The sequence below is a fragment of the Empidonax traillii genome, unplaced genomic scaffold, assembly GCF_003031625.1.
Source record: "Empidonax traillii isolate 1590-97213 ecotype Southwest subspecies unplaced genomic scaffold, ASM303162v1 scaffold195:size1760703, whole genome shotgun sequence".
NCBI lineage: Eukaryota > Metazoa > Chordata > Aves > Passeriformes > Tyrannidae > Empidonax > Empidonax traillii.
This window is the reverse complement of record NW_020955388.1, coordinates 806,418-830,649: the sequence shown is the minus strand read 5'-3', so window position 1 is coordinate 830,649 and position 24,232 is coordinate 806,418. Positions and strand designations below refer to the sequence as shown.

The 24,232-nt window shown below is 38.0% G+C and overlaps 1 protein-coding gene across 4 annotated transcripts in view; it reads left to right on the top strand.

Annotated features, from left to right (window-relative positions):
* The window catches only part of OSBPL8 (oxysterol binding protein like 8), an 86,845-nt gene that overhangs the window by 51,566 nt on the left and 11,047 nt on the right, over positions 1-24,232 (top strand). For 3 of the 4 annotated variants that reach the window (XM_027886801.1, XM_027886800.1, XM_027886802.1), the window contains 12 exons: positions 4,513-4,583; positions 7,833-7,913; positions 8,781-8,882; positions 10,116-10,319; positions 14,815-14,899; positions 15,970-16,141; positions 19,817-20,051; positions 21,412-21,596; positions 22,309-22,390; positions 23,084-23,182; positions 23,675-23,771; positions 24,076-24,174. In XM_027886801.1, the coding sequence (XP_027742602.1) occupies positions 4,513-4,583; positions 7,833-7,913; positions 8,781-8,882; positions 10,116-10,319; positions 14,815-14,899; positions 15,970-16,141; positions 19,817-20,051; positions 21,412-21,596; positions 22,309-22,390; positions 23,084-23,182; positions 23,675-23,771; positions 24,076-24,174 (1,512 nt within the window). Of the gene's footprint in view, positions 1-4,512; positions 4,584-7,227; positions 7,357-7,832; positions 7,914-8,780; positions 8,883-10,115; positions 10,320-14,814; positions 14,900-15,969; positions 16,142-19,816; positions 20,052-21,411; positions 21,597-22,308; positions 22,391-23,083; positions 23,183-23,674; positions 23,772-24,075; positions 24,175-24,232 lie in introns of those variants that run through there. The other variant, XM_027886803.1, reaches the window with a different exon arrangement.

The following is a 24,232-nucleotide window of genomic DNA, read 5'->3' as shown; positions in this document are numbered from 1 at the left end:
GAAAATCAATCAGTTAAGAAGACTATTGTTCCCTGTGTTCAATTCTTTAAAAAAGATTTTTTTTTCCTGACCTGTTTATTATATAGCACCAGTATTGATATTTTCCACTAAATGTTGCTCACTCTTCTTCCAGAAGCATATAATTTTTCAGCTCAATTATTGTTCTTCACAACTGCACAGGCACACCAGTAATCAAATTAGGCTGTTCCTTTCTTTTCATTTTGTAGTCAGTAATATTGTTGCTTGACTTGCTATTTGTCATCTTTTAATGCATTGCTTTGCTTTTTTACTGGTTCTTCTGTATGTTGGAAAAAGATCTCCCAGTGAATAGTTATTATTTCTTTTACAGATAAAATAGATCTGACATTAGAAAGTAACATGTTTTTTTCTGGTGTATTTTTTTCATGTGTCCTAATTGCAGATGGCATTTGCTGAGAGGTACAAAACTAGTATTTGAGATGTAGGAGTTATTATGTGGTCGGTTTTGCTTTTTCCATTGGGGTGAACAAAACCACAAAACTGACTGAAGGGACATATTGTGGGTGCAACTTTAAAGAATAATTCTTTTGTTGCACTTGAAAATTGAAATGTATTAACTGGACAGTTTTTTTGAAAATGTACCCTACTACAGACTTTATCCTAAGCAGTCTTTAAGCTTAATTTAATCCTCTTTTTTTTGTCATCGACGGTGTTTTGAAGGATATTTTTTTTCTTTTGATATTGACTGCATATTCTGGCTCAGTCTCTAAAGAAGCATAGTTTGATTTTTTTGTTTGTTTGTTTGTTTCTTCAACATCTTATGTGCAGAGGGTTCTAGTTTCTTCAGCTGTGTGCAGCTGTCAGGCTCTTGCATCTGTGTGAAAGCTTATCATGAGTTTTTATGTAGGTTTTGGCCTGCAAGTTTTGGAAGGACTTAATGAGCGCTTACAGTAGGAAAACACAGTAATGGAGAGTTTCCCGTGGCTTCTAAGGTCATACAGTGAACTGCAGCTGACTGCACTGGCACTGGGATCAGCTTTCAGAGCCCATGGGGCCTCTGCTGTTAAGACATGGAAGGCCACACTGAAAGGAACTCAAAATTTTAAGATATGTTGCTTTGCACACAATCCCTGGTGTTGAGAACTGCTTTAGACAGTACATAGTGGAGCTCTTAAATCTAAAGATTGCTTTCAGGATTGTAGATAGAAAATTATACACATATTCAAGGGATTTAATAGAGAGGAAAGTGTAGAAAGGGACTGCATCCTCAACACCTGAATTTCTCCATTGTGAAACGTGAGCTCAGGTTATTTTGCTGATGATTTTCTGACTGAATTACAAGATGGGAAGGAGAAAGTAAACTAAAATATTAAGTCTAAGACCACTGCTGATAAACACTGCAAAGCTTGAAACACTTCCATTTTATTGGACTCTGCCTCTTGACTCTCATACCCTGCTAGTCTCTGCTCCAGACACTGATTCAGTGACTTTTTGTGGTGCAATTTTCAGTACTGTTGGAGTGAACAAAAACACAAAAAACCCCGCCTTTAGAGATGCAGCTTTATTGGCTTTGTTGTATTGTTGTATTTGTCAGAAATCCATAGATTTATTCTTCATAACTGGTAGCGGGAAGAGAGAAAACAGTATTTCTTATTGATGATTCTGTGAACGTAATTGTTCTGTTGTTGTTGTTGTTGTTGTTTCCTTGACCAAGTGTTTCCATGGCAAAGTGTGTGTTGTCCCACATATAACCTTTTGGGATGTTACAGTTGTCTGGATGAGCACCTGAGTTAGGATTAATATTTTTAACATACATTTTAGCACATGGGGAGAAGAGCCATTTGTATTGTGAGTGAGCTGATCCCTTCTATGCAGAGGGATGTTACAAATAGGATGTTGTGGGATGTGAAGTTGACTGGGTTTCCTCACAGACCGAGATGGAGCAGTGCAAGGTGCACCAGCAGGTGCAGCACCCTGACTTGGCTTTGCTAAAGAACCCCTGAGAGAGCCCTTTTCTGTGCACGTGGGTGAGGAAGAAAACAGTGAGTGTGGTGGCATGTTCATGAATCAGCAGGCACGCACACCTCTCGGGCTCGAGACACTGAAAGGAAGGAGGTGAAATTCATGGAAATGGAACTGAGCTTTGGTCTTCATGTCCAGTTCTCTGGGACAGAATAGCTCTTCATGTCTTCATTTCTGCTTGGTGATACTGATAAAAAGTATTTGTGAAAATAAAAATGTATGTCTGATGGATAAGGATGGATAAGGATGTATAAAATCTTTAAAACCGTTGTGCTTTAGAAAGCACACCGTGAATTATAACTTCTGTTCTGTTAGAACAGTCCTGACTTAGCACTTCCTCGCTGATTCCTGTCACTAGGTCTTCCGTATGTGCCATGAAATAAATAAGTAAAAATGGGAAAGTAACTAGAAAAGGCCTGCACTGCATTTTCAATGGAAGTTTGTTCCTATAAGTATCCCTAGAGGGATTTCTTTTTGGGTTTGGGATGAGGATTAAGCCTCTGTACGATGGTTCTGGTATGTGACTGCCTAAGAATGGCATCTGTTCTAGTAACTTCTCAGTGAACTAAGGCAGACCTGTCCTCTGAGGCTTGAAGCAACCTTTGTTTTGTCTCAGCACCTGATAACTAGTGCTAAAAAAAAAGTGCTTTTGTATTTTGTGTTACATATGAAATGTGGCTTTTGGTCTCTAGAGCATGACATGCCTTTTTGTGGATTCCCTAGTACTACAAATCTTCTGCCTGAAGAAGTCTAGGTACTTCTTCCCTGTGATCAAATGGTCTCCTGCATTATAGGTTTTCATTAGCTGAACAAACCAACTGCAGATGTGTTTGAAGAATTCCAAAATGAAGGGTTTAATAAACTGTGCATAGAATGGCTTCTATAAAGATGTGTAAAAATTGTTTGGTTTTTGTTTTGTTTTGGTTTGGGTTTTTTTAAGGCATGTACGGTTTCCTTTATGTGAACATGAAATAAAATATTGTATTGCAGCATATAATTTTTAAAAATCTGGTCTTAATAAAGGCTATTTGCAAAAGGTAATAAATATAATGAAAAAGACCTCCAAAAACCAAACCAAAAGAAACAAAAGACTGATTACCAGACCAAAACCAAGAGGAATCTCCAGTTTCTCATGTAACTTGAAGATCAACCTAATACCTCTTTAACTCTGTGAAACATGCCAAGATGTGTATAATTTGTAATAATGTATGTAATTGTGATAAAGGAATAATTTCTGTATTATAAGTTGTGGAAGGGTGAAGATGTTAATTAAAAAAAAAAAATCCTACAGTGAACAAACTACTCAGTGCTGCTACAGAGAGTTAAAAATTCTTTCAAGGGTCATAGTTTGCCTGCACATACACACATTTCCCTGAAGAATGTGAAATCAAGGAGTTTCTCTGGTAACTCTTCTCATTTCAGAGCTCTGAGTACCAATTTCTGTTTCAAAGTTGGGACCGTGTTCAAAGGGATGCTCTGAAGCGCTTGTGGTGTCTGTGGGTGCAGTTTGCCTGCTGGTGCAGTGCCCTCTGGTGGGCCGCAGCTCTAGGGCACCCCCATACCAGGCTTCTCAGCTGCCTGCGCTGTTCCTGAAATCCATGGATGACTTCGTGGTTATCTGCCTTCTCTCCGGAGAGTGTGCAAATGATGGCGTGTTTACTTACTCAGATAAATGCGTTTCGCAATTCATTTTGTTCCTGTTTAGGAAAGCTTTAGGCTACCACCACCCTTGTCAACTCAAATGGATTGCTGGGATGTTGTGTCTTGTAACCAGATTAGATAATTTTTCTGCAAGAGGATGCTAGGTTCTCAGTGTATGTTCTGTGGCATGTAGCAGCTGTGTGGCAGCACCCATGCCAGTTGTGAACCTCTTTTCCATAGTTGCACATACACCAATTCACTTTTTCGGATGCTGGGAAAGTGTGCGGTTTGTACTGTAAGTAACAGAAGATAAATGTGAGATTTCAACAACTGTATTATATGAAACCTTGTACTTAGGCTTATTCAATGTCAAGTTGAAAGTATAAATTCAAGGCTAATGCAAGGAACCTTTTTAATTTTCTTGCAAAAAAACATGACTGGTGATCAGATGGGTTTTCGTGTACATGGTATGTAACAATTATTTCTGGCTACAGAAATGAACAAATCAAAAAAGCTTTTATTTAATATTCTGCTCTGTGCCTGCAGGAGTGCAGGCAGGAGAGAATGAGAAGACAGAAGGACAAAAGTTGGCACATTATATTTACAATGCATCAGGATCGGACACAGCATTATCCAAATACAGTGGACTGTTCTTGTGTCTTAATGGGCATTAAATTAGTGTACATCCTAGTAGCTGGTACATTTTCAGCTGATGAGACAGACCGATATGTATACATTATTTGAAAATCCAGTCTACTTGCACTTTACCTTTTGATGCTAAACACAATTTGCAAATTTATTTCAAGGACTAGCTCGTACAAATTGTTAATATCTTCATATAATTTGCAACAATGCTGTTTTTTCTTTAAGGTTTTGACAGAGGAAAGGATGATGTGTCACAAAGTAAAGAGGATGCAGCATATTCTATGTCAAAAAGTAAGGTAAGGAAAGCAACCTCCTAATTTGGCTTAAAAATGTTGGTATGTAAAGGATTTACACACTTTTAATTAAAGGCAAATGTATATAACTTTTGTGTAGATAATCTAAAGATTACTCTTCAGAATCAGCAATAGGTAAAGATTAAAGGGAATTTCTTAATATAGTTCCCTGGATGACATCACATGAAAATTTATGCTTCAAAGATCAAAGTAGTGAAAATGAAATCTTAGGGTGGAACGTTGCTTTGCCATAGATGAAATTTAAAAGCTTTAACTTACCCAGCTGTGTTTCTGTTCTATTCTGTGGTTTTCTGTTAGGATGTCTTTTTATAGAGGCAAATGTGGTAACAAACACTTAGAGTGTCAGGGCGCAGCAGGTGTGGGCTGCTCTGGGAGGGGAGGACCTGAGCTTGAACACAAGTAGGTCCCAGCAGGAATGGGAGAGATGCCTCGCGCACAGGTGGGCACTGCATCTGTTGGAGGTGGTGCTGGCCAAGGCAGTTGCACTTTGGAGACAGAAGGGTCGCACTCGAGATCTTGACACAAATTTTTCTGTGATGCTTGATGTGGCAGAGCATTAAAGGGAAACGTTACAAAGATATTGAAGGAAAACCAAGAGACTTAAAGATTATGATAGCATTTCCTGGCTGAAATGGTGTCATCAGAATTAGTTTCTGCAGCTGATGGTGCATTTTGTGATGTGCAGCTAAGCATTTCAAGCTGTTGCTGTCTTACATGTGACTTGGAATTACAAAATTTTATGTCTTTTAGCTTTACTGCATCCTAGAATAGATTCCTTGTCAGGAACATCAAGGAAGTATGCTTTACCATCTGGCTTGTTTCTGATAAAAATATTTATTTTGGTCTAGAAATCTAAATAATTTTTGACTTGAAAATCAAATTACATGGTCTCTTTTGACTTGATTTCAGACACTTTTAATCACTTCTCTTTAACTCTCCAGTTCCTTTTTTCTCTTTCTTACATTTATTTTTCTTGGTTCCTGGATCTTAGGTCTGTTTGTCCTTTGTTGTTACTTTTGTTTGTGTCTTTCTGCTATCAAAGATGAGATCAATATTCGTACTTCTGCCAGTACATATTTTTCTTCATCTGTCTTTTTGCAATTACTGCATGTGAGGCTTGATTATACTAGTGGAGATGAAGTAGCAGCCCTTCATTCTAAGTGAGAATGGAAAAGCAGTGGTGATGCCTGGAATCTGGTACTCAGTGTACCTCACTGGGAGTTGCAGCAGGTTCTCTTAAAATGTTTTCTTCTAAATTTTTTATTCCATCCGCTTTGTGTAGATGTAACACTGAGGAAGTTACTAGCTTAAAAATACACAGATCACTGACCTGTCTCATAATCCATTGGACAGGTAAATGTTAGAACTCTGCTCAGTGCCCTATTAGTGAGCTTTAAAACTGAGACAATGAGAAAATGAGTTTTTGTAGCCTGTGATACTTTCTGGTTTGGGGCTTTTTATATGCATGACCTTTGGATTGTCTTAGTTTTCTGTTAGTGAGCAACTAGAATATTTATGAATGTTTTGCTTAAGTTGCTCCATTATAGCTTGCATAATGAGTTCATTACCTCTTCTTATGTGACAGTGATAAGCATTTTTCCCCTCTTCTGTTATTACATTTAAAGTACTGTATTTCCTTCAACATCTAGAGAGAGGAATTTCATTTCAAGGTGTATGCTCATCTTAAAGCTAAATTTTGAGTGTCAAGAACATACCTATATTAGAAAATGAAGAGGCTTCATTTTTCTAAGATATGTATGGAAATTAAAGAACATTTACCTACCATTGAAATAATGTTGAGGTACAGTTTTTCCAGTTACTACACATATTTTGTACAGTAGCTAAGTAGGTTCCTGTAAAGTCTTAGTAATTAGAATAAAAGGCGTGAAAGTAGAATAAAGTTAAATTGCTTTATTCTGCTAGTAAATCTTTAATCTTTGTTTCTTTTGTTTGAGCAGCTTGTGAGTTGAGTGCTCAGGTGCACTGTTTTTGTTATTGCAATAAGTTTTTCTCAAATCTTGCATATTTTTGATTGTCATTTTATAGTATTCCAGAATCCAAATTCTGTGAATAGACTTTGTACTATAGTCTGAGATTTGAAATGCTGAACAGCTTGAGAAGCAGTTTTCATGAATTGTCCTTGAATTGAATACACAATTTAGAATGTTACATTGATTTTTCTATTTATTTTGTTTTTTGACACGGCAGAAGCTTTGGGTCCACCTAAAGGCTTACGTTTCAGTCTACAAAGAAATAGAACTTAGTAATTTATCTAATGTTTGTATATAGTGGATTTCCACTATATGTTCTCTGACCTCCAGTAGGAATGATAGGAGAACTCTGTGATAGACTCCTCTTTTTCCCTTTCCACCCCACTTCCCTTCAAAGAGTGCTATGTCCCACAGTGAATATTTTGTGTCTTTAGTTCCCTTTCAATTAGTAGACAACAAATGCCAAGGAGTAAACTTTGAACCTTAGAAGATGTGGGGAGAGGCGGCGGGGGGAGAAATCATGTGGTGCTGAGGCAGCTTATTGTCCTGCATGAACGAGGACTTGGGTGTCATAAACAAACCTGAGTCTTTTCCCCTGTCTGTTGCCACTGTGAGCTTCTTGGAGATGACTTGCAAAGTAATCAGTGTGGGACTAGGGAGCAAGGAGCAGAACGAGTGCCATTAGTGGACAGTTCTATTTTGATGATTTATGAAGCACTGAATCCTAGATTGAAGAGGCTGTATTTTCCTTCATGAGTCACAGGGTAAGTGCCTCTATAGCAGTCCATTTGGAGGAGCTGTCAAGTAATGGATGAAGACATTGGGATTCGTATATCATGGGATTGACTCTTATGTGTAAACACCGGGATTCTCCTAAAACATTCTCTCTCTGCTAAAATAATGCCAAACTATTCAAGCCCACTCTATCGAGTAACAGGCTACATGAGCTAAATATATACTATATGTAGTTCAGCTGCCTCTGGAGGAATCACAGACTTCTTTCCCATAAAACCTATATGAAAAGAGACTCCATAAATAGGTGGTGAACAGCTCATGTTGCAAGTTATGGTTTGTTGCTTTGGAGTTTTTTTTGAAGTGGGGAAAACAGTAGAGAAGTGAGTGGGAATGGGAACCTTACAAACGTAACTGCACTTCAAACACTTTCAAATGTGCCTGCATCAGTAATGTATCCTTGTATCTATCATTGTAATTTATTTGTTATGTGTTTTGTGAATTTCAGTCTGAATCCAAGCTTTTCAATGGCTCTGAGAAGGATGTCTCTTCACCTTCAAGCAAACTCACAAAAAAAGAATCTCTCAAGGTGAATTAATTTCCTAGTAACTCCTTAGGAACTATAAATGCATTCACGTAATTTTACCTTTTTCCCTAATGAGAAGACAAAAATGCCAAATAATCATGAAACTTACAGAATATTTAAGTATTGTAAGAAGTTGTGCTGTTGAGTCTCTTCAAATGTTACTGTACTGTTACTTGCATAATGTGCTTCTGTAGTGCAGTCTCTAAGATGGCACAAGGTTGTTGATAACTCAGAAGATTATAGGATAATTCAGGTTGGCAGTGACCTCAGGATATCTACATGCAATGAGATGACAAATGGAATTACCAAAATCACAGTTTGAATGCATTACTTGTTTTTCCACTATCTTCTTCCCCCAGTGTTGTAACTATACCATAGTCCTCTATTTGGCAGATACCATGTCAGGAGAAACATAAAATTATTTGGCTCTAAAAGAGGGAGATACATTGCTGCAGATTTCTACTGGGAAGGGAACATAATTGATGGGTAAAGACTACTGATCAGATAATGTACCTGTAAATCTGAATCTAGCCCAATTCTGGTTTTCTGCTTTACACCAGGAAAGGAAGAGGGGAGGGAGATTGGTTTGGTTGTTTTTTCTCCGGTATAATTTTAACGGGAGTTTCTAAGTCCTCAGTTTTAAAAGCAAATTGCAGAAGAATCTGAAATTGGCTACATCACAGCTGCTCTTGAAACAGAGCATGAAATAGTTGTTTGTACCTTGAAGTCAAATACTGTTTTAAAGCTACTTCTCTGTATCTGTACTGCAAATCAAATTTAGCAGGTTTTTCCTCACCTTGTATTAGTCAGTGCCTTTTTATGATGATAACTGGCTTATGGCTGTGACAGTATAAATATTTTTATTTACAGGTTCAAAAGAAAAATTACAGAGAAGAAAAGAAGAGAGCCACAAAAGAATTACTTAGCACGATCACGGACCCATCAGTTATTGTTATGGCTGACTGGTTGAAGGTCAGAATCCAAGTGTGAAACCTGAGTTGAAGATGTAGCAGCTGCTTGCTACTTTCTGACCAGAACAGAGGCTCAGTCTTTTACTTGCTGTTAATGTTTTTCTACGGGCACAGCAGCCACTAATTGCATCCCAAGGTCTCTGTGCTCAAATCCTAGGGGAGTAATAGAGGAACCTAAGTGCCACTTGCTGCAGTCACCCTAGTCACATGCATCTTGCACGTATAGCCATTAACTTTGGATGAGCTGGTTTTGCAATTCTTATTTTGTCCTTCTCATTTTACACTTGGAGGTGGAGCTCTGTTACATCCCTGACAGCAGTGGAAATGATTCAGTCAGATATTTGAATACAGGTTTCTCTCTGCATTTCTGGTGATTTTCTTTTCCTCTGTTAGGAACTAACTGGTACAAAAGGTGAGGAATTAATTTCTCAAAGACAGCAGTCAATGTTATTAACAGTAGTGCAGTTAATATATTTGTACATATTCCTCACTTTAGTAAATATATTCTTTGGATAGAAATAGTACAGTAGTACTGTACTAATAGTGCAAGAAAAAAAGACCTTTTACCTGTTTTTGTTTGCTTCCAACAGTAACTTGCCAGGAAAACATTTCTTCAGTTTTTGCAAAAATCAGTGTAAACAGGCTAAAATATTGCTCAGAGATCAAGTTGTCATTCAGTCCTACAGACACAGAAGTGATTAAAATCCAGAATTGACAGAATTGATGCAAGCAGTCTAATGAGACGTGGAAATTCAGAGAATTGAAAGGTTCTTTTATTTCACATACATGTTGAAGCTAACAGCTGTTCTAAAAGGTTTTATCTAAGAAATTCAAATATATATGAGTTAGTTTGTGAATATCTTGCTTTTCTTATCACATCGTCCCTGTGTTCAGAGGAGTTCTGTTTCCAAAGGTTATCCTGTGTTCATGCTAGTGATAAAATATGTTTCAGATAGGAAAATTCATTGAGGTTTCAGATTAATTGTCGTACTTCCAATATCTGGATATGTGTATACGTATTTGTAGAATTAAATACTCATAAAGAGAGAACAGAAGAGAGAGCATTGAAATTGTACCTTTGTATTCTTTGATAAACCTGGATAAACTTTTGATAGACCTGATAAACTTTGCTTTGAAATAAAAGCTAATAAATAATTTCAGTTTTAATTTTGTTAAGGGGGATGGTTTTGGTATTGATTTCACTGAGATATAACTGTAACTATTTATCTTCTAGATTCGTGGTACCTTGAAAAGCTGGACCAAACTGTGGTGTGTACTGAAACCGGGAGTGTTGCTTATTTACAAAACTCCCAAAAATGGCCAGTGGGTAGGAACAGTGCTCCTGAATGCTTGTGAACTCATCGAGAGGCCTTCTAAAAAAGACGGCTTTTGTTTCAAACTGTTTCATCCTTTGGAGCAGTCCATATGGGCTATAAAGGTTAGTGGTAGCACGAATGGTTCTTAAAGGACGAGTAGCATTAGCGAGCCATGAGTAAAGACAACCTTAATGAAAAGCTGAACTGCATTTTCTGTTACAACTTTAATGGGTTTTTTATTCTGAATATAAGCCTTCAACATCTAGTCCTGTTCATCAGAAAAACTGTTTGATTTATGCTGCTCTGTAAAGAGCTTTAGAGGTGTGGTGTGCAACGGGATGCCATTAAAGACGGTAATGCCATCACAGGCAATCACATGAAGGAATGAGTGTTTAACATATTTTACATCAATCAAATCAGAGAAATTAAGGTGGGATTTGCCAAAATGAAAGAGTTGTGTTATAAATGTTTCTTAGTGTCCAACCCCATATTCTTGTAATAAAATGTCACCCTAGGGTAGAAATTCAAATAACTTCCTTGTTCAATAATAGCTTAGATTGCAACTTGTTAGCCAAGTCTACTTGGTTTTGGCTATAATGTTAGAAAGATAAATATTTTCATTCGGTTCTGATGTCTATTTGCCTTGTCATAGATGGCATAATACTGTGAGCAGCTCCTATCTGTGTTGAAAAGCACAGTGTGTGTTCTGCACAGCAAAGGTTTATTTTAATTTTTCATAAGAATCTTTAATGCTTGCTATTATTCATTGTTTATAATCTGATAAACTATTGTAGTCCTTGTTTTGTGTTTACATGTGGAGAGGGGGTGTGGAAGCACAGCACAAGTGAACATATTTTCCTCCTGAAATGACATCTTGCATTAGATGAAATTACAGTACAATATTAGGAACCTTGTCATAATTAATTAATTATGCCCTCTGCAACATCTTACAATTGTACAATTAGTAGCTATCTTATCTTCTAAATCTTAAATTGATACAGATGTACTGTCACATCTGTTGAATATGCTGAATTGATTTTGTCATCCTTTTCTTAGACAGGGAAGTCAGTCAGTATAATTACTGATGCTTGTGATCATTCTGAATTGTTATCAATGTCAGTGTTATCTAAATTTAGCAAACTTAGATCAAATCACTTGTAGTTGCTTTTGAATAATTTTATTCTTGCTTAGGAGGAGTTTTCAGTAATTAGTGATCTCACATTTGCAGGATACAAACTTCATATCCTTTTCCAAAGCTATAACGTTTGGTGTTAATGTGCTTATTTATGACATGTATACATACATTGCAAAGTGTATGTGGTGGCCTGTCTGCAGAAGATCAGAAATCAGTCTTATATTTCTTTATTGCTTGGCAATGAGAAATGGATTTGTTTGTTTTTTTAACTAGATATTTAGAGTTTAGAGGACATGCCCCACCAGATTTTTACTTTTTTAAGGTAGGTCAAATTTTAAACCTGAACCAGTTGATATTGTCCATTCTAAATGTGCTGAGAGCTGGAGTGGCATTTGTTCATTTTGGTATGGCTATTTGCAGTTGAGAATTACTGGATTTTGTTAGATGAAAGACCTTGAAGTTTGAAACCTTTTTCTGCCTTGTTTACCTAGTCAATCATAATGTCCTAGTTACAGATTTATTACCATGAGGCCAACCCGCATAAGTGGAATAGCAATTGACTGATCTAGAGTAGATTTACCAGAAAGAGCCTCAAGTCTAAGGCAAAATGAGCCTTGTTTGCAGTCAGTGCAGGAAGATGGCATTGCAAAAAACAGGTACAGAGGTGTTAAGCACTGCAGGAGATTTTCCTCACTCGAACACATTTCCCCTAGTGTGTCCTTCTGGCAGACTGCAAATTCTCTTCTGCAGTAGTTTGTGACCAGTCACCTCACATGCTCCCTTAAGCCTGTTGCTGTGGTTTTTGATGTTCCTCCTGCACTCTGAGGTAGCTGATGCACTGTACCTTGTTTTGCCTTTCTCATGTGCCTGGTCCTGGTACCATTTCAGTTTCCTAAAATTAATAACTAGAAAAGTCAGTGTGAATAATTTTTTGTGAGTAAATTTAGTCAGGGGTGGCTGCTTATCAGTTTTCATTGCTGTTTTTCAATGAACATTCATGGCATTTGAGTTTTATTGGCATGAATATTCTGTAGGAAGTAAACTTCAAAATTTTTTTAATCTCATGGAATTTTTAACTTGACCATTGCCTTGGAGCAGTTATAGCATCATCCATCAGGAGCAGGGTCAATCCAAATAAAATTACATAGCACATGGAAACTAACGTGCCTCTTGTACAGAACACTAACATACTGAAAATTGATTTTGAAACCATAATGGGTGTTATCAAAGAAAAGTATCTAGTGCCTTTTGAACAGTAATCCATTAGAGGAAATCAAGATCCATGAGCAGTTATTTAAATTAAGTCAACATACATAAGTGTTCACTAAAAATTAATCATTTGGTTTTAATGTATTGTTAAAACACTTAGGGGAACGTAACTTTCTTGCATAAGAAAAAAACAAAACCAGACTCCAAAACCACACTTCGTCTCTAAATTATAGTGGCTTGGTACAGAGTAAGTAGCATACCCTAAAGTGCCCACAGTATAACCTTGAAGGACAGATCTCGCGAGCAGAAGTCCACCCTTAGTCCGTGTCTTGTGACCCAAGAGTATTAAGGACTTGTGCTGGCTGAGGCCTGTGCACAGTGCTGGAGCCACGGCCCCTCCATGCAGCATCCCAACACCTCTCCCACCCCTGCCTGGCGTGGCACTGTGCCATGGTGCTCTCCCCTCCTCAGGTGAGAGTGGGCTTCTCACCTGCCTTCCCACCCTTGGGGTGAGCCGTGGTCATGGGTGGGGTTGCCCCTTCTGGTTCTTGGTACCCACTAACTCCTAATCTCAGTGTTGCTGCTTCACCAAAGACTTTTTGTAGGCACACCTTTCTGCTCACTAGGAGGGAGGCTGAGGTTTGGAGTTTTGTTTCTAACACCCAATTGCTGTTACTCTGTGCTGACTCTCTGAGTTTCTGAACATCATTTACACCAGCACTAGCTTGTCTGTATTGGTATTTAAGTGCCACCAAGACTACTTGTTTACCCGCTTCTCACCCTCAGAAACGTTCTGGCTGTTTCATTTGCTTGCTTCTAAAATAATCTGCCTTTATCTGCTTTTGCTCAAAACTTCTGCTGGCTTTCCAATTCCCTCTTCTAAGCCTTGTACTGGCTCTTCATTAGGCTTCTCTGGGGGAAATCAGTGAAGACCAAAGTGTGTTAACTCATCAGTTAGGCAGACTTAACCCAGCTTTCAATGATAGCTTCAAGTATGTTTATACAGCCCTCTTTGCCTATCAATTGTCATAAAGTTACCATACATAAACTTTATTTGGAAGGGGCTTTAAAATGGTTATTTGACATTTTATTCCAAAATAAAACTTGACAGAAATGGAAAGGTCTTTTGGATTTTATTTTTTTTTTTATTGTGAAGAACTTCCTAGTGAATGTAAAACTGTGGCATTTGATATCCTATGTGTATCTTTTGGTTGAACTTAATGTCATGGTTGCTGATGCCCTTTATAGAGAGACTTAAGCATCTAAATGTCTTTTGTGGACCCAGACATCATCTTGTTTTTTTTCTTGATAAAATGACAAGTCTACAGTTAGGCATCTGAATATTTTGTGGAATTGACTACTGCATAGGTAGAGAAGTTGAAGTGGGAGAAGGGAGGGAGAAAGGATTAGTGGGTTTTACTAACAATACATAACACTTATTTTCCTTTTATATAAATAAGAATTGACTCATCTGTTTTCTGAAGACCGGCAAAAATTGTGCAGTTTTGGATGCTGTTAAGACACCAAACATACTGGCATATAAAATAAGCATGAAGTAGATCCCTGAATAAGACCTCCCATTTTCTGCAAGGGTTTGGCTTGCACTGGTGTCTCTCCTTTCTATGAACCATAGCATCCTTCTATGAGTTGAGAGGAATCTGTGCTCTCATCAAGAGAAAATGAGACTTCAGGGGGAGAAAAGGCAGTTGCTGTACAAATGTGGGGTCTTCTACTAGGCAATATTTGTTGTAAATCAACTCACTTATGCCAGCCCAAAGGCACGTCTTTTGTTTTGCTTGTTTTCAGTTGTACCTCTTCAGCTGAAATACTGAGTGAAAGAGGAATAGCCTGTCCTTTGTGATCTCTCTGTACCCACCTGCAGGAATTCCTGTGCAGTGAGGGTGACCCCCATGCCATTCCTTACGATGCTTTTGTCACCTTGCTCTAAGTAGCATCAGCAGAGCATTTCCAAGTTACTATGCCAAGTCTGATTTACACAAAAAAAAACCAAAAAAGCCACACCAAAATTTTTTTAATCCCAAAGACCATTCCTTTTAAAGTGAGCTTGAATTGGGTCCTATACTTAGAATGAAGACTTTGAAGGAGAAATCCAGTAAAAGAGGGCTGTCCATCTTTCCATTCATGTCTTTGTTAGATGTTGCTGAGTGACAGTAAATAGCTCTGCAGTGTGTCAGCTTGTTATTACATTGAATGATAAACTGCAAAACTGAATTGAAATATCTGATGCTGTTCCTTGTTTTATCTGTTTCAAGGGTCCCAAAGGTGAAGCAGTTGGTTCTATAACTCAGCCGTTGCCCAGCAGTTATTTGATCATCCGAGCTGCTTCAGAATCAGATGGTAAATAGATATTTCATTGTTTCAGCAGTGACAACAGTTAGTTATTAGAAAGAGGTGCTTTTAGTTGTCTTCTCATATCTGTTACAGCACTTTGATTGCAGTTTAGTTGTTAAAGTTCTCCCTTAGTTTAGTACATTCAGTTGTGTTGGTACTCATAGATTTTCCTGGTTATTGGAGAAGAATATTGACCTAAGAAAATGTCATTGAACTCCTTGCCTTGTGTTGACTGGGTAGAGGAGGGGGAACAGGTTATTTATGATTTAGCTGTATTAATGTATGTCTCACTATCAAGCTAGTGCCTTTCTAAAGTGCTAATGTGGACATATTCTCATGAAAGCACTTGTGTGTGAAGCGCAGCAGTTGCAGAGAGTTCTAGTAGTAAAAATTCCCTCAAAACATAGTTTTGTGACACCCTTCATTGGAAGGTGGTGGTCAGTGCAAGTACCTTCCAAGGTTACAATGTGCAAACTTTAAGATTGTTGTTTAGCCTTCCTAGCAGTTGCTTTTCATCTACCAGTTAATTAAGCATACCCCTGCAGACTTTAAAAATAGTTTGCCTTCTGTATTGAGACATTGATTCGATACATGAAAATGAAAAATTATGAAGTGGAAAGAATACACAAATTTGTTTAGTTACTTTTTTTCCAAAGAAAATTAGAATATCTACTTTTTATATTTTGAAACAGTATTTATATGCTATCTTTTTCCACATTGTTATCGTATTACTTGGGCAAATTTTGCCAACTGATACAGTTACTTAGTCTTCAGAATTAGAGCAGGGCTGCAGGCAACTTCGGAGGCATTCACAGTCAGGGCCTGGGTGTAGTCAGACTTGTATTAAGGAAGAAATGCTGGAATATGCTCTAATGTAATCATGATTTACCTTGCATGTCCTGCTCTGAAGCATCCCTTGTACCACAGCTGGGTAGTTGTAAAGTTGAAAATTCTGAAGTGTGTCTTCAAAGTCAATGTAAACAGGCCTAAAAGACTAATTTTCCCAAATAGAAAATGGAAGTAGTATAGTTGTGTTAAATACTTAACTTTTAGTCTAATGCCTCATTTGTTTGTAGGCAGGTGTTGGATGGATGCTTTGGAGCTGGCACTGAAATGTTCAAGTCTGCTTAAACGTACGATGATTAGGGAAGGTAAAGAACACGATTTGAACTCTTCAGCAGACAGTAGTCATGTCTCTTTCTATGGTCTGCTTCGCGCTAACAACATGCACAGTGGAGAAAACCTACCGTAAGTGAATTAATTACTAAACCTGATTGTCTTTTTGGCAGAACCTTGTAGTGATAACTTCTCCACAGGGAAATTAAGGCTGCAGTTCATTTTGCTCCTGAGTTCTCTTGATATGTCTTCTTTTTACTGTGCTTTATACCCTGCACCTAAAAAAAAATCTTTTTTCAAGCTAAGTGGATCCAGAGGAAAGTTTAGCCCAAGGAACTTGAAGCTGAGTATCATATCAGTAAGTTGTAAATACTCAGTTAAACTGTGCAACATAGAAAAAATGAAAATTTTAAGTTGCTGTCTCTTGTTAGCTTCACCAGAAGATAAGAAGTTTAGTACATGAGGCAGAAGTTGGTAGATGTGAATTTAAGTTGCTGTTCTTTGGTTAAAGAAATTAATAATCTTCTTTAAATTATTCCATCATGTCTTATCTTTGAACCATCAGATGGATGTATAATAATTCAGTCACCCTACTATTAAATTAAATGCACAAAAGTTAAAATTGTCTGGTATCACCTGGTATCTAATGTCTAAACTCCCTGTTTATTTCACTAAATGCTTTCAGCCAGCTTTTGAGAGCATAAGCTTGTGTGGAAATACATTATTAAACAAGTGTAGTGAATGGTGTTGTCTAATGCTTCAGTTGTGCCACCAAAGTGCATTAAGAATTATAAAAGATTTAGTCCTTTATTTGAAATAATTTGGTCTAAAGCTTGTGCTATGAATAGTTTCTCTCAATAGTCTTCCACCAATTCAATATACTTTCAGGTGAACATAAATTTATTTCAAATATCTCCCACCTATGAAGACTTTGCTGTCCATCCGTCTTTTCTGGGAGTGCAGGAATTTTGGACTGCTGTTTAGATATGCTCCTGTATTTGAGACAGGGGCCTAAACTGGGAAAAATGCAATTCTTTTTAGCATAGTCTGAGAAAAGCACAAAAAAGGCAAATTGTTGCTTCTGGCAACAATTCAAGTCTCTATCCAGATGACCAAGCTTGGCTCAGCTAGAGTTTTGCTCCTTCTGTTGTCTTGTAGAAACAACATAACTGCTGTGTACAATTCAGCTGGAGATCTGTACTCTTGAATAGTAGTTTAATATCAGCTGCTGGCCCTGATTACAATCACAGCAATTAGCTACAGCTGTTAAGTCTAATTAAAACTCATGCTTTAATTAAGTAGATCTTTTGATATAGCATATTTTAAGCATATTTAGTGTGTTTAACTATCTAAGCAAAAATCTGGCAGGTCTAGCTTCAGTGAGGTTGGCAGAAGAGGGAAAAGAAAGGCGATGAAAGCAATTTTAGCTTCCACTGAGAGTGAGCTTTTTTAAATATGTTTATATCAAGAGGAGATCTAGGGAAAGCAGTGGACCAATATGTGTTGAAGATGGTCACCTGAAAAACAGGGATGAAGAAAAAGCAGGCAAATTTAATGCTTTTTTTTACTCAGTTGTTAATAATACTGGTAGACCTTGGGCTGCCTGACCCTCTTGAGTAGGAGGCCCATGAGTGCAGGACCAGTGAATTTCCATTTGTGGACACTGACATTTTAAGAGATCAGTGTATCAGCTGAATGTTTTTAGGTCCATGGGGTCTGATGTGATACATCCCAGAGTACTGGGAGAGCTAGTGGATGTTACAGATACCTCTCAAGCATCTACTGAGAGTCTTAGGAGCCTGAGGAGGACCCCACTGACTGGAAATTAGCCAACAGTATTCAGATATACAAGAAAGGCCTGAGGAAAGACCCAGGAACCTACAGACCCGTGAATCTGTAGTACCTCAGTACCTGGAAAAATTATGGAGAAGGTCATACTGTGTCCTATTGAAAGACATTTAAAGAACAATGCAATCACCGGACCTAGTCGGCATGGGGAAAGTCACGTTTAACTAATGTGGCATTCTTCTATGATAAGGTCACTTGCTTACTGGATGAAGGGAAGACAGTGGATGTAGTTTTTCTGGATTTTCCTAAGGCTTTTGATATTGTCCCTCACAGGATCATTCTGGACAAGTTTTCCAGCTATTAGATGAGCAGGGTCACAATGTGCTGGTTGAAGAACTGGGTGAAGGCAGGACCTAAAGGGATATGATGAATGGGGCTGTGGGAAGGTGCCGGCATGTGGCTACATCTGACCAGCAACTGGTCACCAGTGGTGTCCCTCAGGGCTCAATCCTAGGGCCTGTTCTGTTTGGTATTTTTATCAGTCATCTGGATGTAGGAATTGAGTGCACTGTTAGCAAGTTTGCTGACAATACCAAACTGGGAGGTGCTGTTGACGCTCTCAAAAGATGAGAGTGCCCCTGGTGGTGCAGTGGTTAAGCCGCAGTGCTGTCAACGCCGAGACCCGGGTTTGATTCCCGGTTAGGACACTCCCCGGGCAGATGGAGCTTGTTAGCCCTGTAAGGCAATCCATCTACGTCCTGAGGACCTCGCTGCCACCGTCCAAGCTCGCTTGGCCCCGGCAGATGAACCTCAGGATTAAAGGGTGGGCTCAGTTCCGCGCACACTGTGTCTCACCTAAAAAATCCAATGCGCAGGCTGGAAGGTGTAAAGACCTTCCCCGGTTCTTTGTTCACGAAGACTGGCCATTTACTTACAAGGGATGAGAGGCCTTGCAGAGGGATCTGGGTAGATTGGAGTGTTGGGCAATCATCAATGGCATGAAATTTAACAGGTCCAAATGTTAGAGTCTGCACCTAGGACAGACTAACGCTGGGCAAAAGTATAAATTGAGAGAAGAGTGGCTGGAGACCAGCCCTGCTCTCACCACAGCCCTAGGGGTGCTGAGGTGATTGTTGGGTGTGAAGTGGGCTTGGGGCCCAGCTGAGGGGCAGTGGAAGGAGGTCTGGGGGTGCTGGCTGACAACGGAGTCAGCATGGATCAGCAGTGTGCCCTGGCAGCCAAGAGGGCAAACCCCATCCTGGGGTGCATCAAACCCAAATAACCTGCTGGTCAGAGGTGATTATGCCACTGTATTCAGAGGTCATGTGGCCTCATCTTGAGTGCTGCATGCACTTCTGGGCCCCACAATTTAAGAAGGATATGAAGGTCCTTGACTATGTCCTGAGGAGGTAGCAAAGCTGGTGAAAGAGCTGGAAGGCATGTCCTGTGAGGAGCAACTGAGAACTTCCAGTGTGTCTAGTTTGGAGAAAAGGAGGCTGAGGGACAACCTGATTGCTCTCTTGCAGCTTCCTGAGGAGGGGAGGTAGAAAGGGAGCTGCTGAACTCTTCTCCCTGGTATCCAGGGATAGGAAGCATGGAAATGGTTCAAAACTGCATCAGGAGAGGTTTAGACTGGACATTACAGAATATTTCTTCACTGAGAAGATGGTCAGACACTGGAACAGGCTTCCTAGAGAGGTGGTTGATGCCCCAGGCTCATCAGTGTTTAAAAGTCATTTGGACAATGCGTTCAGTACCGTGCTTCAACTGTTGGTCAGGCAGTTGGACCAGAAGACTTGCAAGTCCCTTCCAGTGTAACTATTCTAAACTTAGTGTGTTTGACACTTCAGTGAGTAGAGTACATCCTATGTGTTTCCAGCAAAGCTAGTTTGACACTGCTGCCAGATCAGGCTTGATACTGGCAATTTTAGTGTATATTTTATTAAGATCCAGGTTTGGAAACAATGAAATTATTGTGTAAAGTTGAAGATTCATTTAGCCTTTTCTTCTTTTTAATAGGCTAAATGACAGTGAAATTGAAAGGCATCACTTTAAAGATCAAGATACATACTCTGACAAATCTGATAAAGACAATGACCATGACCACGAGGAATCTGATAATGAAGGATTGGGGAAAAGCGAAGAAAGCGACAGCGACACATCAGAGCGACAGGATGATTCTTTTGTCGATCCAGAACCAATTGATATCAAGGAAACCACTTACTTAGAACAGAGTCATGAAGAACTTGGGGAGGTAAAACTGCTGTCGATGTAGTGAGCAAGCAGCTTCTCCAAATAGAAAGCTGATATTTTAGGGGTCAGACTACACTTGAAAGCTGACTTGCAGAATTGGCTTTTCATATTTTTCAGTAATAATGAGTGGAAAAGGTTCTGTTCACCCACTCTGCTTTGCCACTCTTGTGCTAATGTATGAGATTTTAACAGAGATAATGAAATTATCTGGAACATCGCTTAGACAGAAGGTGCTGTTTGAAAGGACCACCTGCAGCAGAAGTTGACCATGACTACTTGTTCTTTTGTTGTTACTTGTATTTTATTTTTATTAACTTAGTCCTGGTTTTTCTTCAAGTAAAAATCTTCAAGTTGAAGGTTTGAATGCAAGCTGACACCTGTTTTTTCTACTGCAAGCGAGGAGTTAAGCAGCTGTGGGGTCTGCAGAATTTAGTGGAAAGCTGGCTGTGTTTCTGCTGTCACCTTGCATTCTAATGATACCCCAGATACCATTCCACTTCTGCAGGTTGTTTTTTGTATCTACACAGGCAAATATGACAGGGATTTGTAAACAAAAAGCTTAGTAACAGAAATTGAAGTAAACTTTATTCTCAAATCTCTCCTTTCTCCTCTAGTGCTAACTATGAAATTTTTTTCATACCTATGGAACTTGCATATTTATGCTTTAGTGCTTTCTATTGTCGTGTCTAGACAAAGCAATATTTTAGGAAAGCTGAGGAGTTCAGGATAACTACAAATTCTTGAATACGCATTTTAGAACTGTTCTGAAAAGGTGTTTTTGCTTGCTTTTCCTACAATCAGTGCTTTTGATTTCAGAAACTGTAAGGAAAAATATCTTCTCTTGGACAGAAGGGAGCATATTTGGAGTGTGGCTGCTGATTTTACTCATTTACCTTTAAGTCATATGTTTTTTTAAGAAAAAACACAGATACTGCTGACTGGTCAAGGCATTGAAAAGCATGAATGTGTCAGCTTTCATGGTTGGGAAAAGCTGGTAGAATGAACAGCCCTTCGGTGTATAAGTTATGCACGTGAGAACTGAGTAATGCACTTGATGCCTAGGAAAGGACTAAGGAAGGTTTTCTGAACAATATTCTACCTCAGGTTTTTCTGATCTAGGGCTGATGCAAACAAACACAGTTTTTAATGCTGAGTAGTCTGTCTATCATACTTCATTAAAAATGTATCATAAGCGTATTTATTGAAACCTGATCTTTCTTCCATAGTTACTTCAGCATCTATGAGTGGTTCATTTTAAGTATCCATTTTCCATTCTCACTGTAATCATAGAAAAAGTTGACCTGTCTTCTGGAGGATTATTTTCTTTCTCGTTTCTGTAAGCAGTTTTTTGGTTCATCTAGGCAGGGGAGGCTGCTCAGACAGAAGTAGTCTCGGAAGAAAATAAAAGTTTGATCTGGACACTATTAAAGCAAGTCCGGCCAGGAATGGATTTGTCCAAGGTTGTACTGCCTACATTTATCTTGGAACCTCGCTCTTTCCTGGACAAGCTGTCTGATTACTACTACCATGCAGACTTTTTGTCTGAGTAAGTAAATTCTATCTCTGTTTTTTATTATTTCCATTTTTTTTTTAATTAAAATAGGGCAACAGTGTTAGATATCCTTGTTTTCTGAAAGCTAACTGACTAAGAACTCATATAGTACATCTTGACGTCTGACCCCTCTTAGTAATTTAATAACAGTCATGTTGCAGGCATTTCTGGTTTAGCTTCTGAAGACTGGTTAGAAGACTTCTCAAAATTGGTTTAATGATTTTTTTATCAAAGAATCATCTTTAAAATGGTAATCCAGTACCAGTTAAACTTTTTAATACAGTGTTAAGTTCTGTCCAGATTCATAGTTGCCTGCTCAAATGTAGCTAATAAATTAAAGACTGTAAATTGAAATATTATTCAACTCAGAGCTCTGCACATGAGTAGGCTGGTTCTCTGGAATAGTACTTTATAAATGAAAGAACTTGAGTGGAGGTGGAACAGAATTAATTGTTACAAAGAACAGACTACAATATGGAAATAAAATTTCTGATTTTTTAATTTGATTTCAATTTTCTGAAAATTATTTGAAAACTGAATTTGGTGAGATTAGGCTGAAAGTTTTACAGTACTGTGAAGCACAAACCTGTTGTTTTAGTCAGCTCATAGATTCAAGATATGTCATAACAATTGATAGGGTTATAGCTGAAACAATACTGACTGTATTGTCTCAATAAGCTGACAGTGTGTGTGTTCTGTTTCACAGAGCTGCTCTTGAAGAGAATGCTTACAACCGCATGAAAAAAGTAGTGAAGTGGTATTTGTCAGGATTCTACAAAAAGCCAAAGGTGTACTTTCACGTATTATTTTATTGTTTAGCCATTGTGTCTATTTTGAGGGCTCAGGATTGGGCTGGAGTAAATTTTTCCTTTTAAATTACATTGTTATGCATTTTTTAAAAAAGCAAGGTTAAGTTTTTAGTTTTTATTTCTTACACAAATAGATCATGGAACTTTCTGGTCCTTAGCCATGCCTAAAATAGACTCTATTCAATTTCTTTTGTCCCTCAGAGTAGAAGTTGAGCTAAGTATGTTTTGATAAAGTTAAGCCAGTTCTATATTTACCATTCTTCAGTGACAACATTCTGCAGTTGGAGGACTAATGCTTCCACTACTTCATTTAGCTTTTCACTAAATACTCTCTATATTCATGTTGGTGGGAAACAGTATTGAAAGTAAGTGCTTAATACCTAACTTCAGACAAAAGCTCTGTAATAATTCTACCCCAAAAAATCTTATATTCTGTGTGTCCTTACATGTAGCCTGGAATAGTTTACTGGATATACTAAATGTATGACAATTTCCTTAGAATGAAGAGCAGAGTAACTGAGCACAATATTGAAATGATGAAATAAAATACTGTATACTTCAGCACATATATCATGTACTTCAGCATATATATTATTATTTTTTGTGTGTGTCTTATCTTCAGTCACACACATGTGTACACGCATAGTATGGTTACTCTCTATTTCTTTTTAGGGACTAAAAAAGCCGTACAATCCTATACTTGGAGAGACTTTCCGCTGCATGTGGATTCATCCAAGGACAAATAGCAAGACTTTTTATATTGCAGAACAGGTAGATGCAATGACTGGAACAAATATTTTTAAGAAAAATAAATGTGTTGTATATTTGTGCTAGCTAAATGACATGGTAGTTTCAGAAAATGTATTGAAATGTACAAATAGTGTCCTAAAAGCTCTCCTGGTGAGCGTAGTTTTCTTACAGACCTCTCCTTTAAGTGCCCTTCCTAGAGAGACAAAGGTGTTTACAGCATTTCTGTTCCCTCTTCCTCCAGGGCAATTCAGATGCTAATTTCCTTAACTCTTGAAATTCAGTAGGTGTTTGCTTGATCTTTATCTCCAAATATTACAGCCATGTTTTGCATAAATTAACTGTATTCTAATATGTGCAGCCTGAAGTTTGCCTTCTGTCATTATTAGCTCAAGTTTTATACTATATTGCATGTTCTTGGTTTTCTTTTTTTCCTTTTTTTTTTTTTTTTTTTTTTTTTTTTTTTTTTTTTTTTTTTTTTTTTTTTTTAATTAATGTGTGATTTTTTTTCAACAGGTATCACATCACCCTCCAATATCTGCCTTCTATGTTAGTAACCGCAAGGATGGTTTTTGCCTTAGTGGTAGCATTCTGGCCAAATCAAAGTTCTATGGTAAGTAATGAGATTTTTTTGGTTGTACTTTTATTGAGGAATGTAAAATAGGTGCACTTGAGCTGTGTTTTGTGGATGAAAGAAGGCTGTTAGAAGAGTCAGTGTTTGTTGCATTATCCTTTCTGATTTCTATTTTTGGAGTATTTTAGTTTTTAATTGGAGACACTGTATTATAGTGGCTTCACTAGACAGGATAGATTGCAGTGCTAAATATACTAATGTTCTTAATTTTATTGCTCAGTTATTAGGAAATGTTGACTGTTTTTCAGGGTGAGAAATATGATATTCTGTCTTTGAATTTCAGGGAATTCATTATCTGCCATACTAGATGGAGAAGGACGACTAACATTTCTAAATAGGGGAGAAGATTACGTAATGACAATGCCATATGCTCATTGTAAAGGTAGTGGGGTTTTTTTTCATTCTCTAGATGTCAAAGTTATGAGAACAGAAGTTTGTTA